Consider the following 19,232-nt stretch of genomic DNA (forward strand, 5'->3'; position numbering starts at 1 on the left):
TAGACTATAAAGCATAAATTTCAATGGGATATCGGATCATACATTATTTTTGAACGTACTGCTATTAGAGGATTGCTACAGTTGAGGGATACGGATAGTTGTTTATAACATAAAAACATAAAACATCTAAAAATATAAAATATAATCGTATTTTCAAACAAATAAATTTTTACTAATTTATATAAAATCTATAAAATAAATTTCGGTACAAAAATTTAAAACAAATTTACTATTTGAAGTACTTCAATTGGCTTTTACTAGATCTGTGGCAAAGTAATTAAATTAATCACAATATTTTTAATTAAACCTTCAAAATGTTTGTACATGATATTTGCTTTAATATTCAATAACTACATGTATTTCGAATATTTGCGTTTGCAGTATAAAATAAGTATGAAAATAATACAAGGTTTTATTGTGATTGTATTTTCAGTAGATACGTAATAGAGGAAACATTAATTAATGAAAGTAAATTATGTTAAACTAATTAATGAAAACAAATATTGTTTTATGACGATATAAAAAATATCGTCATAGATATATTAACACACATAGATATATTAACTTCATTAAACCTCCGAAGAATAAAATTTTTTATTTTCATTAACACGTTGACTGTCACGAAAATTTGTAGCGTTTTGTATAGAAATACTTATTTTTTAGTAACAACGCAAATGGTATTGAAAATAATTATTAATGAGTTTGCATCACACTAGTTAAGTTACACCATTATCTAGGTACTTATGTTACTAAATATTTTTATTTGAAATCAAACTTTTTATTGTAATTGTTCTTCATCAATTTGGAAACTCCGAACATCAGTGATCATCGTGACAGTCGATGTTAATAAAAAAATTTAGAATCATACTTTTTGTCCTTAGTGTATTCATTAAATAACATTTGCTGAAATTATAGAAACATTTACCTTTATAAACAAACAATAATTATATTGATTGATTAATAAATAGTAAAATAGTAAATGATAATGAGAAATAATAAAACTATTAGTAGTACCTACATTTATTAAAAGAGTAAATCATTACTATTATTATCATCATTATAATCATCTTCATTAATATTACCATCAATATTATTATTGTGGAATTTAATATGAAATTGGAACGTGACATTAAAAAATAAATGGTGTTATAGATTCCAATAAAAAGTGAAAATAAAAAATAAATCTTGTAGGGAATCGAAAGCATGGAACATTAAACTAAAAGTGTGAAAAATGTAAATAAAAATTGTTCATCATGAATATGTCAACGAAAATGTTGTGGAAGGGCCGGTATCGAATTTTTACCGGGAGAAAGCCCTTCAAACTATTTAAATCGCACTCTCGGTTGTACTGCGCACCAGTGTAATTCGCTAGAACTATGCGAAAAGTGTTTGGGGCGGAAATGGGGGAACGAACTATTCTGCGTTGTACACGCAACTTTGAGATTTGTGGCAACCAAGGAAAAGCCACAGTAACGCACAGTTGAACAAATTTGAATGAAATTACTATATCTGGTCCAACAGCTTTATTTGCAATGGAATACCGTTTCGTATTACAGGTTACTAAACAATTAGATTCGATTTGAATGAGGCATGAATCAATTACTCTTATAAGATGTACAATGTTTCGATGAATTAAACCTGTTTAACTAAGGAAGTCAGTGCAGAATTCTTGGAGATTAATGATTGATCTGTTCATTTGGTTAATGAGTGAAAGTAAAGGAGAAAACAATATGTAGAAGTTATTTAAAAAATGATTCATTGAAGATTTACAATAATGATATTAAAAAGAAGATAGTGGAATAATACTAATAAATATTAACTTATATATATTAATACAAACTAAGTAATTGCCACTAGAATATTCTTGTATTATAATATAAAAATTGTGTAATAATAGAAAAGTGGCAATATTCGTTTCGTAATAGAGAAACTCTGTGAAGACAATGTGTTTAAGATTATCTTTTTTTTTAACCACGTCGTCATAAAATCAATCGCAGATCTATATCATATGACTTTATTTAATACACACAGCTTGTAACACAACTTTACAAGAAGTATACGAACTTGATGAAGTACTACATATTATACTAAACAAAACATTAAATCATAACGTCACTGAATATTGTTATGTAGTATACTCTAGTATATAGATATGCACAAATAATGTGACTCACACTTTCGGATGTAACAAGGCTTTATAACTTGTTGCAAATGCATGAATGTTCACCATAGCGATTATTGTCTATGATGTAGTCGCATTACTATTATAGCATGCGAAGTCATACGTTATCATACCATACGTGTCAGAGGAAGTAAATGCAATACTGCCACGGCACTTCATACCTCTTTCTATAACCCACAGTTATGTGATACAGTATTAGGTTATATCTGATATGCATTGTGAAATATTTTTACTAGCAACATAACCGTAATAGAAGTACAGTACATTTTTGCAATCGTTTCAATTCCATATTTGCAACATTAACCTAAGTTACCATTTTATTATTTACGTCTGAATTCTGTATGCTCGATCTACCTATACAATTCCAGTAATTAAAAATATTAATAGTTGTACTTATATATATCTAATCATTTACAGTTTATAATATTTTAATCATTGTACTAAATATTTATGGTTATTTTAATTCAAAAAATTAAAGTAAATATGAATACATATTTGTAAACAGTCCTCAATAAATATTATAATGAATTAAAAACAGACATAAAATAACAAAAATTGATCAGTCTCTTCTTATTTTTATTGTAATAGTCATGAAACATACAGTAAGTAGATACTACAAAAAATTGTCACTTTAGACTCATCAAGTGCTCCCCTCTACGGAAATCTTTAGTGAAAGGCGAAAGATTTATGCGTGATTTGAAGGGAAGCCAGAGTAATAAATTAATATTTATTTAACAATATCTTACATGAAAGCTTTAAACAAATTCCAAATGGAGCTAAAAAAATTGTTCACAGTATTAGATTACCTTATAACATTATTAAATAAAACGTTTACTAAAAGAGTACATAAAGTACTAAAAAAGTACTAAAATCCTTAAACATTCAAAGTGAATGAATATTCTGTTTCGTTATTATGTTTGTGACAAGAATAATATATAATTTTTGATAACAATTTATTTTAAGACGAACATATATGGCTATATGTTCAATTATTTTCTATCTTATATATCATAACTCGCAAAATTCCGAATGCGCGCAATCTTAGATGCAGTTTAACAGTGCGCTGCGGTTGTGTCAATCGTTTTGTTTCTGCGCATAAGATCTTATTGTAAGTCTTGAGGCTACGCTGTAGTGAACTCGCAAAAGGGAACATATGTGGTTGCCGTTTAGACGAGATTGCTTGCCCCAAGGGTTTAATAACAACTTCCGCTAATAGATTCCGAGCGTTGTATAAAGTGTGTATTTACCACACGTCTCTTACGTCGGTTTTAGAAATTCTAATTGGAAAATGTAACACGAGTTTAATTGCACTTAAAAAGACACAATTTTTCGGAATTATAAAAATGCAGCACAGTTACGTAAATCTGATCTCGAACACTTAACAATGGAAATGTATATTTAATAATTATGCCATTTATTATAATTTACTTGTTTCATAACTATAAAGCAGATTTTGTTTATAAAATACTAGCATTTTTTTCCTACTTAACAACTTTTAGAATGAATTTCAAATTTCTAAAACGCTCATTTTAGTTACAGTTATAAGTTAAGCATAAGTTATGAGTTATGGGTTCATAGTCATGAGATAATCCCTTATTTTATAATAATGTGCACACTCGTAGTGGAGATTTTAAACAGAATTCAACAAGAGTAATATTTATGCAATTTTTATGAATTTAAATTAAATATTATTCCTGTGTTATTAATTATTATACTTCAAAGCAAACATTGACAGAATATATCCAAAATTTTTCTCTTTTTTCAATAAATATTAATGATAAGGTAGTTGTATCTATTGTAGTTGAGAAATAAACTAAAGGGTTAAACATTCATTTCTAAATTTCAGTCAACTATAAGGGAATGCTTGAGGTATTCAGATAAATATCAAATTATGTTTATTTCATTGAAAAATTTCGTTTTTATAGCTATATATTAAAAGGAATCTGAAGAGAATTCTTGAAAGCTCGGGAGTCAAAAAGTGAAGGCATCAACGTTATCAATAATCAAAAATTTCTTCATAATGGAATTAATAGTTAAGTGATATGTAATACGCAGTAATAAAATTAAAATACAAATTCTCACAATGGCGAGCATAGAAATCATTCTCCAAAATTTTATAACACTGCATCAAGAATGTTTATTGGAATCATAAAAACAATTGATTTGTATGACTTTAATTTTAACCGTTTGAACAAACACGGAATCTTGAAAAAATTCCGCAAATTCGATTTTCCAGCTTTCTTTCAATTTTATAATTTCTGGGTAAATCCATGCATTTGTATTTATTAAAAACAAAACAGGAAATGTTTTCGTGACAGCTCGATCTGTTGTTTACGAGGAACGGGTACTATTAACGAAACATCGTAAAATAAATTGTAGGTACGTTTACAAATGGTCACAATGAACAAAATCCAATTTACCTAAAAATAAAAACAAAATTTATCATTCATATTTCACCCTCTGTGCTGCGTTTCAATTAAGTTTAAACATTTTAATTTAGTAGTTTAATACATTTAGTTATTGGCGTTTTTTATTACCAGCTCTTCATAAAAATTCTCTGACATACCATTGTTTAGCTATTATTATATTTAAAATTTCATTTTGAAATGTCTGAATAACAGTAAGTCCATTTCACAATAATTACAACTTTACATAATAATAACTCGTTTTGTAGGGCAAACGAAAATTTGTATCGAAAAATCCAATGCTCTTCTCACATATTTTATCCATTCATTAGGTAAAGTGGTTAACTCTAGAAAACGAAAAGTAAACAAGATTTGATTAAATCCGATACACAATGAAATGTTTACGTATTTTAGCATTAAAATTACACCACGTGAATTTAGTTTAGTACATTACAAATATTACAACGCTTTATTCTACAGCCGCCGATTACGTTCTTTTATTTTTCCATGAGTCCAACTCACATCTCACGGTATAAGTGCACAAATTGTAAATGCTTCCTACTATTATAAATATTATAGATTGATGCAAAAGTTTTAACGTATTTTTATAAAAAATAAAAAAAGGGTTTTCAACTATTCACTGGTTAAATCAGAATTAAGTGAAACCGAAGAAAGCAGTGTCTTTTATGCACATTATAATAATTTGAAAACAAATGTTATTTGTTTTGAAGAAAACAATTTGTTTATCAATCACGTACAAAAAATGTCAAAATTATTGCATTAACCCAATAAAATGCTATTTATAAATAATAATTTTCGGCGAACTTCCTAAGTGACACTTATATTATGTTAGAGATTCAAAACCATAGGCAGCAGCAATTTGCAGAAGATTCTTTAATTTCTACAATGCAACACAAGGAGTCACAGCCTATCTAAAGCCTTTTAAATTTCTATGCATCCTTGTACCAGCAGGGATTATTACATTGTTTATACTCGCCACTTCATGTTTATTACTTCCAGGAGAATAGACTATGGTTTTTCGTAGTCATCTAATACATGCCGGAAAATTGTAAACAACCAGCCAAGACCTTTCTTACCTGCGGGGCCCCTTTTTGGCCGAGGGCATGATCATTCGCGCGCTCAAATAAGAGGTTTACGCGCTAAAATAAAATATTTATACAGGTATTCCATTTCACCAATGACAAATCCGTTTAGAGCAACCGTCCATAGAAAAATTACACAGTTTCAAGATTTTTGAAAATCGCCGAAGACACCCCCACCTTTCGTTTTATCAACAACGAGAGTTTTTCTAGGAATTAGTACATCAGTCGAGCAACGCGACTTCATAGGCTCAGGAGCATTCCTAATTTACATTTATACATTTTCTGTTTATTAATTCTAGCGATTAAGGTCGCTATACAAGCGAACTCCAAGAATCAACTATCCATACGGTCCACTGTAATTTTAATAAATAATCAAGTTATTTGGAGCCTACACATTATTTTCCCAAAGTAAATAGCGTTTACTTGATTCTCGTTTTTGACAGGGTGCATGCTTGTCAGTTTCGGCGAGAGCGTGTCACGGCTGACCGGTCTAGCCGTTGAATGTACGCGATCAATCGTTTCCGCGAATTATTCAATGTTATCGTTATCATAAATTCGGCGGCGCCCTATTCTAGCCCGCTAGCGCCAGCCCCGGAATGATCCTGATAAATTATCGAGCGTAGGGTTGCACCTGCAGTGCCGTCGGCTGCGCTTAAATTTTCATATCCGCCGCAGACCGACCCCCCGTAAATCCGATTCTAAAAACGTTTCCTGATGGATGTATCGAATGGCTATCGTTCTTCCATCGTTCCAATTCGGCCGACCGGTGTTCGGCAACTTGTGATTTTTGTTATACAAACTAAAACACGCGTGCGCGAAGCTGCTTTAATCAGTTAACTGGACGAATATACACGTCATCTTAAAGCTTGAAATGATACTAAGTCTTTCAACAATGAATTACTTATTTTTCCAGATAAACGTGTAATTCTTCTTTGTTTTGCTTTGGTTTTTCATTAAAATATAGTCTAGGTGCATTCGTGTTGCATTTGATAAGCACACACTTTATTTTTTGATTTTATTCTAAATTCCATAGTCAACAGGTTAACGCTGGGTGTACGGAACGCATCAATTTGACGCATATTGAATTTTATGAACATTGTTGGTAAATATTCACGTCGATTTTGATTAATACTGTTATATGAATGTATAAACGAATGTACATTCCTATAAGAACCATAGAATGAAATATACAATGAATGTTCGTAAATCTAATGTTAATATATGTATATATAGTATACTATGTATATAATCTGTACATAAATTCGAACTCTATCATGAACGGGAACATAAGAAGAACAACGATATTTTGGAAAATTGTAGTAATTAAAAATCTCCAGCGGTTCCCCAATCAGACAACCTAAATGCTTCGACAAACACATCATTAAAATCAGTGATGAAGTTTTGATAGATAACTCACATTCATCATCTGAAATGCGTCTAAAAGTTAGTTTTTCGTTTTTTAACGATGGCGCAGCAAGCCAAAAAACTGAAAAAAATTCAGAATGTCTGTCATACCAATATGTCTATTACTATAAAAATTAAAAAGTTGTCGCTCGAATGCTTCATTGCGAAATCTGCATTTTTCTATTTTTGGGTTTTTTTTTCATTTTTCATGCTAAGAATTTGAAACGAAAAAATCTAAAAAAATTCTTAACCATGCACTACTTTGTCAAAAATGTCCTCGATTCTTTTTACAATTTTTATTTACCATTAAATAAGGGAAATAGGACAAAAACTGATAATTCGAATTTACCCTATAACTACCCTTCTGATTGAGATATAGGGCTGAAAATTGGTGTACAATATTTTTTATGGATGAGCTATGGAAGAAAACTCTCGCGAGAAAAATCGGTTTAAGAGCATTTTTGACCCCCTTATCCTACTATACCTTCTTTGCCTTACAATTTTATATTAAATGTTACGCATTATTCAGTATCTTATCATCTTGTATAAAATTGCGTTACTGGATCTTTTAATTTGGAATGAAAATTTAAATTCAACTCTTTAAAAATAATTATGGAATACCCAGTGGAAAAAGCAAATGTTCTGAATGCGCGTTGCTGTCCGTATTCTAAGTTTAAACGCTACCTTACCGGTGCAAATATTCGAGCCGTCAATAGAGAAGATTCTATCAACGACTCGACGGTTCAGAAGTGGTTTCCGTACTTCAAAGAGGGCAATTTTGATCTCAATGGCGTTAAATTTTCACGTAACATTAAAAATTTGATAACGTGATTTTGTAACTCAAGAAAAGTGTTGTAGAATACTGTACACATAATATTTATATTGAAAATATGAAATTTATAATTAAATAACATTCGACAGACGAGTTTGGACATCCGAATAATTGTCGTTCTTAGAATTAACATTCAATTAGAATAACTGATTACCATTGTTATCGCTTCATTCCATATGTAACATTACATACTTCAATAAATAGAATCGACGTATCTGCATGTATTTATCTATTCGCTCTGAATTTGAAATGACAGAAATGAACGGAAATCTAGTATGATTTGAATAATTTCGATTCCACGATTGAATGACTGGAAATTCAACCAACGGTACGCAGACATGTAGAAAATAATATGGGGAGCAATAGTAGTGCTCTGCAAGTGGACAGTTTTCACAGAAATACAGATTCAAGGAAAGGATTATGCTAATTATGACGCTTCAAATAACCTTCTGCACTTGAAAGGCGATTCTTAGTCGCCATTCGATTTGACACGGCAAAATTATAGCATTCAAAATTTACTATCACATGTTGAATATTTTATTGAACTATATATTAGAATGTTGAATGTTGAATTTAGTATCTAATATTTAAGCTATCAACACATGAAACATAGAAGTAAAACAATCCTGTCCCTTAATTTATGCAAAACGTTTCTTTATGTAAGTTCTCACCAGTATTGTTAATATTTCTTCAGAAAATAATGAACATTTATAATGAAAAATATCTTCAAGTTGAAAGAGTTAATTCAGTTGATTGCAAATGTTAATCAAAATTAAGTAATAATCCATAAAAAACAGTGATTATATAATTATACAACTAGTTAATACATACTTGTATATGAGAATTTAAAAGAGTGTAGTATAAAATATAAATTGATAGAGCAATGTCATTGACAAAATAAATTTTATTTTAATTACCACATTACTTTCTATTAATACAGTAATAAATTAGCAATTTATATCGAAAAATTCGTAAGAATTGAAATTTAATCTCAATAAAATTTGCACATTGGTGAAATTATATCAGTATTAATAAATAGATTTTTTTCATTCGTCCATCACTACATTATGGCACGTGTTCTGAGTATTGTTAACATAAATTATCTCTGAACCCTTTGGAAATTATATAAATGTCCATAAAACTATAGATTTATACAGATTGATTGTTGAATTATTGAAACTTACAGTCAGGCAAAATAGAAGCTGGTTTACCTTGTATATAAATTATGGGTATATAAAATATTGACAAATTTATTTTATCGAATTTATTATCGATAAGTTTCACAGTTTAGTTTTTACATGTAGGAAATGTATAAAAAATGTTCTGCATTTTGGAAGTGTAAACCACTGCCCATTGCGTATAAAATCTTCAAGATTCTTGTTGGTTTTAGTCGTTTTGAAAAATTAAAGTGTAATACTCACGACACTTCTCTTAAAGCAAACTTCAATGGTTCAATACTTCAGCATTTTCACGTTCGAAATACAAGAAAAATGGTCTGATCTGTGAAATAATGCGCGTATCAACAACGCCGTCATAACACCGAGCATAAAATACACACGCCTACGGTTGATAACACGACTTTGTAACACTACAGAGGAACAGTTTCGTTTTATCGTTCGATATATTGCCACCTGCGATAAACATTTTTTCATGCCTTTCAAATTAGGACATAAAAATGTTGCAAAAAGTGCATTCAAGTACGTATTGAAATCACACTTCAATATTGAACCTGCATTATATTAGAAATACTACGTTATCCGATAATTTGAATTTTTGTAATTATTTATTTGTTATGTAATTATACATTTATTGTTGCATATGAACGCAACTATTTCTATGACAATGATACTTATATCATATTTCAGTAATGTTTTAAAATATTCTACAGTGTATAAAAATCAAATAAAAGATCAATACAACACACGAATTACGATAATAAAAGTTGAAGTAAAGCAATAAATTGAATATCGAAAACTACTTACTTTCAACTTGTATCTAATAAAAGCACCTAATCTAAGAACTCGAAATATCATCGATACACATTACACGTTTCCTAATTACATACTTTGCAAAATACCTCTAAGCATTAAACATACTCTAATAAATTGCCCCTAGTTCTCCTCCAAAAAAAACAATTGTAACATGATAATCTGTAATCTGATATGAAGACGAACCTAAATGATCCCATCAGTACCCAGAATGTGCTTAAGTTTTTCAGACAAATTAACCTTCTAAATTCATTATAATTATATAAGTCATGTCTATTCCGAAAATCTTAAAGTATAATTTATACAACTAGTATATTATTGTACAATAAGTCGTTATATATTAAGCATTGTTGAGTAATAAGCGATGTATCCAAATGTTGGTAATCACTAATAAACTCAAATAAAAAATCTATATCCTTTTACGTACAATTAATCACAAAATTTAACATACACTTGACAAATTCGAAATATTTAAGAAATCAACTTAATATTCATCTCATAACATTCATAATATTACTCTCATAATACTCTCAAATCAAAGTTACGTTATTATTCCATACGATAAAATGAATTATCATTAAGATGCAACAGTAATATTTCGAGCTGCAAGGAAAAATGGTATTCGTCTGGTTAAATAAATTTACTCCGATATATTCTCGCAGTGGTCGAGAAAGGAAAAGGAGTTATACGTTGCGTGTGTTCATTTCCTTTCAGGAATGAAAAAAATAAGAAAAAGAATTGGAATAATGGCTGCAGATTCTAGCAGTAAACATTCGAGACAACCTCAACGGCTAGTCATGCAAAATAACTTTCGTTGGGTAACTACGAAGCAGGAAGTTTCTCAAAAGGGCTTCCATTACGTACTGCTACACCTCGCGGAGATTGGACTGCATCTTTTACGATCGACTCGTGAATATCTTAAGTCCTTCAGCTGCCAGCACAGTACCAGAAGGCGTACTTTAAATTACATACAAACGAACCGAGACAGTATTATATGAGCCTCACTCCATTGACTGCCATTCTAAGCGAAATCGATCACTCTTGAGAACGATATCTGGAATTTTGTTCGAACCGAGATATATTGTAGTTCAAGGGAAAATATAGCTGATTTCAGTCATACTTCTGTTACTTTCGAAATTCTCTAACACCAGAACTACCGTACAGTAAAATTGATTATTGTGTATTTTCTTATAAAATTTACGAAAATACATTTATTGAATTTCCAATTTCTTTATACTCCAGTTTGGATGTATCGAAATTAATTTATTGAATAGTTTATTAAATAATGATTAATTAATGTAAACATTTTAAGAATATCTTTTACGTTAAAACACTAACCCTTTGACATATAATATCCTGTCAGATTCGCGAGGAAAATCTTAAACAGTAGTTAACAAAGATAAATATAATTTAATTCTTTTGAGTTTAGATTTAATATTATTCTTCTGTTATCGACTGTTATGTTTTAACACTAGAACTACTAAGCATTTATTAGGGTTGAAATCTGATCCTGATAAAGATTGTAAGAATACATCTTTTTCGATTTCTTCAGATATTCGTTATAGTATTTACGTAAAACTATTTATTTTCAAAATCACTTTGGATATTTAATACTTTTAAATCAATAATTGAAAAACAATTCTAGTGTTTAAATAAACGTTGATGTAGGTGAACATACAATTCTTCTTTGTTTCTAGTAAATTCTCAATGACAAAGTAGCGCGCGCAGTTGCGAAGGAAATTATGGGTCCAGGGGTTAAGATAAACACTTCAGAAATATATAACAGTATATTCAGTTTCCGTGTCTAATATTTTATAAAATGTTTACAATAAAATACATAAATTCATCAGTATTAATCATCCACATCCATGTTCATCATGTTTGTCGCTTCGTTAGTTTCCAAACCAAACTGTTCATAACCCGTCAGGAAAAAGTATACTTTTATTATCATAAAACACACGACTCCAATCGCAGTATCCACTTTTTCAGCAATATAATAATGATAATACCTAAATCTGTTAAAGTAGTACTTCAAGTTTTTCTTCGGAGCATCTGGTGTAGTTTCTTCTTCTGATTCAATAACATTTGAGCTTTCGGCTTCTTCATTTTGCAAGCTTTTATTTCCTATTATTAAAATTTGTTGTAATGCAACTTAAGGAAATCATACGAAGGATACTAGAAACTTACTTCGTTTATGTGGCCCTTCCATATTTAATTTCTTCTTAGCGAATATTTCAAGACCAGAAATTAATCTGAAACATATTTTATTAAACAAAAAATATGAAACTAGATCTGAGATGAAAACTTTTTCTATTCTATCGTTTATTTTTGTTTATTTATTATTGTTTATTCTCTTTGCAATTTTGTAAATCTAAGGAAGGAGTGTTTTAACTTTTGAAATTTACTTATAATGTAATTATAATTAAATTTTTAAAACATTTTATAAATTCTGTAAATATTTATTTGTATAATATACGACTAATTCGTTTAAAGGTATCTTTTATTATTATTTTCAATACCCTTTTATAATTGTGTCGACCTACGTGATTGATGTATGTGCAGAGTGAACGAAGTCATTAGTCTACAGAATTTCCATGAGAGACTACTCGAAGGGCAACGATCTGCATATTTATAAATTTGTTTATTTATGCTAATTCTTCAGCAACTCTAAATCTGAAAGTACCAAAGTTACTTTAACATTTATCATTTATTCTAATATTCCCTGTGATCTGAATACTTAAGGAGATGCAAACATTTATAAATTTAGAAAAATTAATTATTTTACATATTTTCAATAACTGATGTTTTAAACATATTATAAAATAAATGTATATTTTGCTTGCGCGACACTGTTAATACAACCTTCCTTTAATCCAAGCTTTCATTTTTCAATTATAACGAATGAAAATTAGTGTTTCCTTAAATATTTAAATAAACAGCATATATAATTGGGTATAAACATGTTTGATAAAAACAATGATCCATCAAGCGTGTAACATGACTAATATGTAATCCGTATAAAACTTGTAGCAATAAATGTTTTGTAGGTTTTTTTATATATTTATTATAGTATTGAAGTGAAACTACTTATTTTTCAAATCATTTCAGATATTTAATGTCGCTTTCAACATATCAATAATTGCGAAATAAGAAAACTAAAATCTGTCATTTTGACGGGTACGGTTGTTCCCGTGTTAACCTTTATGTTAGTTACCAAAATGTTTACCTTTACTCGAAATATTTTTATATAAATTTTTCATTTTCGAAGCACAAATCGGTGCAAAACTGTTCGAAAAATAAATAACAACAGTAATTTCGTTAAATCTTCAGTAAAATATGACAAATTATGTACAGAAAGATATAAGGGTTAATAAAGATAAATTTTAATTTTTAATTTTAGACGATTATTGGTCGCATCTTATGGTCATAGATTTTCTTAAATTGCAGCGTGAGACGCAGCATATCCCAGAGATTTCGTTGCCCACCAAATGGTGTGCGTAATCTCGTCGTGCATAAAATGTCGAAAACAAAACCCGATTACAATTCTGCACGGACGTATTTCCATGGATCAAAAAGCTCTATCTGTCGACAAAAATAAGGACTGCCAATATTTCCTAAATGAAATTCTATTCTTTGTGCGTGTTGTACTAAAAAATTCCCAATGCAAAATATTATCAAAGGGATGAAATTGAAATAACGGAGAGCGCAAAAGCGATATTTGGCTTTCACTGTGATCTATGTTCGTACTGAAAAATTGTTCTATTGGAGGAAAATACACTTTTTTGAAGGTTTCCTCTTTCCCAAGCCACTTTCAAATTTTGGTAGAACTACATAATTCAAAATGCTACGGAAAAAGCTGGATTTACAAACTGAGAGATAATTAGAGAAATTAAACATAAGTCAAATTAATTTTTTTCCAATTAATTAAGAATCAAAACATTATCAGAAAATTATAATTTTCTATGAGGAAAATAAAAATAGAAAATTGTATTGTCATAAAATTATTAATATTAATAAACGTGATATGAATGCTTAATTGATCTGAAAAGCGTTTACCAATATCAATAATTAATAACATAATGCTATTTATAATTTGTAATCAATAATAATATTAAGAATGACTAATTATTGTAGTAATTTTGAGGTTTATATCAGAGGTGCTGTGGGCAGAAACAGTAAAATTACTATAGAAAATAAGGAGTACGTTTATTGTGATACGGTTTAAAATACAAGATCTATTCTGCGCGATGGTTCGGCTGTGACTGAGTGCAGCCCCGCTTTCGCCAGCGATGGGACACTTAATTTATGGTCCACCATCGGGCCACGTGCTTTAAGCACTTTTCAAAAACAGTCCTGTATCGCGCCAGACGCTCCAACCGAATCTTCTACTACAACCTCGGAGAGATCGCCTCCTAGCACGACAATTATACATTATAAATATTATTATTAATGATTAATAGTAATTAATATTATTAATAACATTGCAATATCAGTGTTTTATTAATCCAAAAACATTTGACAAAAACTATTTTACCTAAGAGCTTATGTATAGAAATTGGAACTATCCGAACTACCGTTCGGAGTCACTAAGTTATTAACACTTTACCCTATGATTTCTTTCTCAAGTACAATCAATACAGCTATTTTGTCATTAATAATTTATTGAAAAAAAGGAAAATTCTATCTATATTCCATATCTTCGTTCACTTTAAAGTATAATAATTGATAACAAAAAAGATAATATGTAATTTGAACTTAAACGAACTGAGTAGTATTTATATTTCTTAACACTAGAACTACCAGGCAGGTCAAAATAGCCCATTCTCCGTTTTGCAATTATTAAAATGTAACTGATATTTCTCTAATAAATTAAAACAATTGATTTAACAATACGAAAACTAAATTATAAATCAATTAAAGTCTCAATAGATGCACTCTTGGAGTTTCTATAAAGCAATTTTAAAAAGTCAATTTAACTGCTCGATAGCTTTAGTGCTAAATTCTGTTTGAAACCTTTGCCACGAGTCTGTCACTTTATTAGAAAACAAGGGGTTATCTAAAGGTAAACAATTTTCAATTGAAAGCATGATTATTAATTACGTACTCATATCAATCTTTTTGATAGCTTAAAGGGTTGATTACACAGTACGCGTACGCGTCTATCGCCAACAAATAAGCGAACCCCACCGCTCATCGTCAATATCAGCTATATATACTGAGAGCTAGGCAACTGGCGCGCTCGCTTATCGTATGTTTTGTTCGATTTCGAATGTTTCCTGCATCAGAGTTTTACACGGCCAACAACACACAGCTAGTTTCCTCACTTTATGTATATTACGAGGAGCGATTTTAATGGCTGGAGAGCCATCCAACTCCAACTCGCTTTGGTTGCTCGCTGTTGGGTTTACTATCCCTATTGATTACATTGAGCGGATTTAATAGCCGCGAGTGATTTTGTCCGCGAACATTGAGTAATGGAACTGAGTGTAATCGACGCTTGATAATATGAGAAACGTCTCTAAGAAATTAAGAAATCACGATTTTCAGGGAAATGTTAGAAGCTTTAAAAGAAATTTAACACGTTCTGGGCTATCGGAAATTTCGCGTATATTTTGCTTAAGAACTGTATTGATTTTCTTAACCCCTTTAACCTTTTAGCTACATCGGAACTATCCGCGAAGCTAGATCTCTCTATGTCAAAGTTTGACAAGGTCTGCGTAGTATAAAAGTAGCACTGTGATTTGAGACTGATAGAATTTTCCACTGTGCAATTACGTTAGATTAGACTATGATGTGCATAACTATCGATGACAGAGAAAGAAGTGTGCCGTTATAATGGGGAACCGTTTAAAAAATGTAATGTACATGTTCCTTGAAAATATTTTTTTACAAAAATTGGCATGTAATATATGTGGTACAGGCGGCACTGAACGTGTTAATCCCTTGTCTTATAATAACATGTCAGACTCGTGATGGAGATTTTAAACAGACTTTAACAAACGTAAATTACGTATTAGTTTTCCGTTATCAATTATTATACTTTGAAGCAAACATAGACATAGATTATGCCCAGTATTATTGTTTCATTTCAATAAATTATTACTAACAAAGTAGTTATTTATAACAAATCATAGGGCAAGGCGTTAATTAGATATCTTTCTAGCATCTTAACTGCCACGTTACTCGAATTTGAGTAACATTATTTTTTAAATAAACTTGAAAATTAATTTTCTTGATGGAGTATCCAGCGAACCTAATTTTGTTGGGTGTATGAAACGTAAAAATATCAGTAGAGCAATTTTTATGAAGAATCTTAACTTTTAAATTCCAGGATCATTAAAAAAATCGTTTCGACTATATGGGAGTTTTGATGAGTGTTTGTATGATAGTGAATATATTGATAGAATAGCATAAAATTGATAGCTTTGACATGACTTCTGCAGATAATAATACATGCATAAAAAAATGTAGTTTTAGTTTTATTTTTACATGTAGCAGATAATAGAATTACAATATTTGTTATTTGTTATAACACTGAACATAAATATGACTATATCTAAATAAAAAAAAATGTATTAAAATATATTAACATATAAAAGTTTGAATTTTATATAATTTAATTAAAAAATTTAATATATAATAATATATTAAAATATAACGTGGTTATAGAATATAATTAATTTTTAATGAAATGTATTTAATTAATCATACACTTCATTTTTTAGTTTCATTACGCACAGAACGCGAGATTTTTGAAACTAAATCCCACAGTTAACAAGTTAATACAAAGTGAAATGAACGGAAAAGAACGCAGAATTTTAGATCAAATTTTAATATCACGATATGGTTCATGTTAAAACTGTTATATATTAAACCCCACAGACAATTGAAACATAAGCTTGAATGTTAACAAGATGTACTATTCCTACTCAGTAAAACTGCGGATACTTGTATACCTCGGCAACTATCGCTCGAAGCTTGCACTTCGATGCACTTGTTCGTATCGGCGCGGTGTGCACCCACGAATATTGCTAACCTCGAGGGAGTTGAAACGAGACACGTTCTAAAAAAAGATATTTAACAACGTTCCACTTTTTCTGTCCGGCTGAAACGCATTCGTCTATAAAAAAAGGTTTCCGTACAAAACGAAACAAAAAAGAAGAAAAAAACGACGCTGAATCGATTGTATACACGCCCGACGATTTTATTCCCGGAAACTTACGGTCGGTCGTTGAGTTAGCAGGGAACGCTGGAATTTGACAATCGCGTGCGAAATATCTCGAGAAACATCGAAAGCTCGGTCACCGTTGATCGATGTCTATTGTTTCCCGATAGAAACGATAATGCGGAAATATCATTTGTTCGTTCTCACTCCGTGCTGCGCGGTCACTTGAACGGGCGGAACGGAGAAAAGGAAGTTGATCTCTATTCGCATCCCCTGCGGTTTCGCGAAGTATTTCGGGGCGCTTCGTGACGCTATGTGATTGTTAAGATTTATCGGGTTTCTCGACTGCTGTTCATTCAAGAAATCACATTCTTTTTATTTACTAGCAGACTAGTTTAATTGTCACAGGGTAGATGTATATTTGTTCAGGCTATTTTAACCTGATAACTGTGGAATTGAGTTTCAGAAACCTCTAATGATGCTCACAATGAAATCAAATAATGAAGTGCGTATTCGTCTAGAATATAGACATCTAGAATTTAGACGAATATACACTTTAGATAATTAATTAGCTCTTCAATTTTTCTCTTCCTTTCTTTTCTATTTTTGCTAAGCGAAATTTCTCATCAAACTTGTTTACCTTTATTTTATACCTAATTATTTAACTTGTTATGATATGAATAGTTATACATAAAGTACCCCGGTGCGATTAATCAAATACACTTAATATGTAACAATTTCTAAATCAAATTCTCTGAATGTTAATTTACAGACAGAGAATAGAAAAACAAAAAAATCGGTTTGAATAAAAAAGTGTTACGATACTCTTCTTGTACTGTCGTATATGTGTATTTACTAATGATTTATTACTGCATTTAATAACTTTTGTTAAGTTTCCAATAAAACTTTGAATGAATGTTTATAACTGCTTGCTTCTAATTATATCAAATATCGTATTATTGTTTTATGGTTTATTCGTGACAAATTTGTTGAGAAATTTTAGTAGAATACCCGTAAATTAATAACCATTAAAATAGAACGCAGTTTTACACACATTTATTCATATGGTTAATATTTCTAATTACTATATAGATATAAAGATATTTTTTTTATTTCTGTGTCATTCTAACAATGGACAGCATGTGAAACATGTATGATGAATTTATAACAAGTGTCATTAACCGTTATATAAAATTCGTTTTTATAGTCTACAGAAGTAATTATATTATAAATAAAATAGTAATGTCTCGGATGTTAAATATTAATACATGTTATACAAAAACGTAACGAACTTTCATGTGATGCTAAATGATATCACGTAAAATTGACAATAAAATCTTTGTAAACAAGAAAATTATTTCCCAAAAATTGATTACACACGGTTTTATTACTAGTAATATCGGAACTAAATTTGTATTAAATTTAAAATATAAAATAGTATTTAGAAAATATTAATTGGAGCTAAATATTTTATATATTGACAAATACCAGAAATGAACAAATAACTATATAATTGAATATTCTATACTGTCTATTCTATCGAAATACAATGAAAATTTAATATTTAATACCTCATATAATTTCGTGAATTCTTAAACACAAAGAATATTATTATTTATATAATTTACTAAATGATTCAGAAATAATGAATCATAATAATTACCAAAAAATCGTTCTCCGCTGATGTATTGTAACAGTACATTCCAATTGTATATGTTGACACTTTTTAAATTTCAAATGAAATACAACTTCACTGCTGTAAGGATTGGCTTATACTGTGCAGAACTATTTTTACTGTTAGCAACTTTTATGGCCATTCGTATCACACTAGAAGTACATTATAAACACTCGAAACGTGACCATACATGTATGTAATTTATTTGCTAATATTTTGCTTGCTGTACATTTCTTTCACAGATTACATATACACTGAATTTTCTTAATTTTTTAGTGTATTTGTATTCAGTATTTTTGTATACAGTATTTTTGAAAATTTTAGTTTATTAAATTTCACATTAAGTCAGTAAGTAAGTACTGTTAGAACAAGTCACTTCAATCAATTCAACTCACATTATATCTAAGCTTCTTTTCGATACATTCTTAAATGGATGTAATGTCTAATCAATTTAAAAACGTTCAATCTTCAATACTCT

At 29.7% G+C, this 19,232-nt stretch overlaps 1 protein-coding gene, 1 long non-coding RNA gene and 1 other non-coding gene across 4 annotated transcripts; all 3 read right to left on the bottom strand.

Moving 5' to 3' along the window:
• Window positions 1–2,775: 2,775 nt before the first annotated feature.
• On the bottom strand, window positions 2,776–2,898 carry LOC116435268 (U5 spliceosomal RNA). The gene has a single exon (XR_004236731.1). It is a non-coding gene; the product is annotated as a U5 spliceosomal RNA (small nuclear RNA).
• Window positions 2,899–4,499: 1,601 nt separating this feature from the next.
• Window positions 4,500–9,392, bottom strand: LOC116435245 (uncharacterized). Its single transcript, XR_004236726.2, has 3 exons — window positions 9,348–9,392; window positions 4,749–4,934; window positions 4,500–4,602 (listed from the first exon to the last, which is right to left on the bottom strand). It is a non-coding gene; the product is annotated as an uncharacterized LOC116435245 (long non-coding RNA).
• Window positions 9,393–11,692: 2,300 nt separating this feature from the next.
• LOC116435213 (uncharacterized) lies at window positions 11,693–18,884 on the bottom strand. Of its 2 annotated transcripts, XM_076372015.1 has the most exons (4): window positions 18,743–18,884; window positions 12,102–12,166; window positions 11,924–12,038; window positions 11,713–11,823 (listed from the first exon to the last, which is right to left on the bottom strand). In XM_076372015.1, the coding sequence occupies exons 2-4, from the start codon at window positions 12,121–12,123 to the stop codon at window positions 11,790–11,792; spliced, it is 171 nt and encodes a 56-aa protein (XP_076228130.1). In that variant the 5' UTR covers window positions 12,124–12,166; window positions 18,743–18,884; the 3' UTR covers window positions 11,713–11,789. The 2 variants fall into 2 exon arrangements, with proteins under 2 accessions (XP_076228129.1, XP_076228130.1); XM_076372014.1 differs by having other exon boundaries at window positions 11,693–12,038.
• Window positions 18,885–19,232: the final 348 nt, after the last annotated feature.

The sequence above is a fragment of the Nomia melanderi genome, chromosome 11 (genome assembly GCF_051020985.1).
Source record: "Nomia melanderi isolate GNS246 chromosome 11, iyNomMela1, whole genome shotgun sequence".
Classification (NCBI taxonomy): domain Eukaryota; kingdom Metazoa; phylum Arthropoda; class Insecta; order Hymenoptera; family Halictidae; genus Nomia; species Nomia melanderi.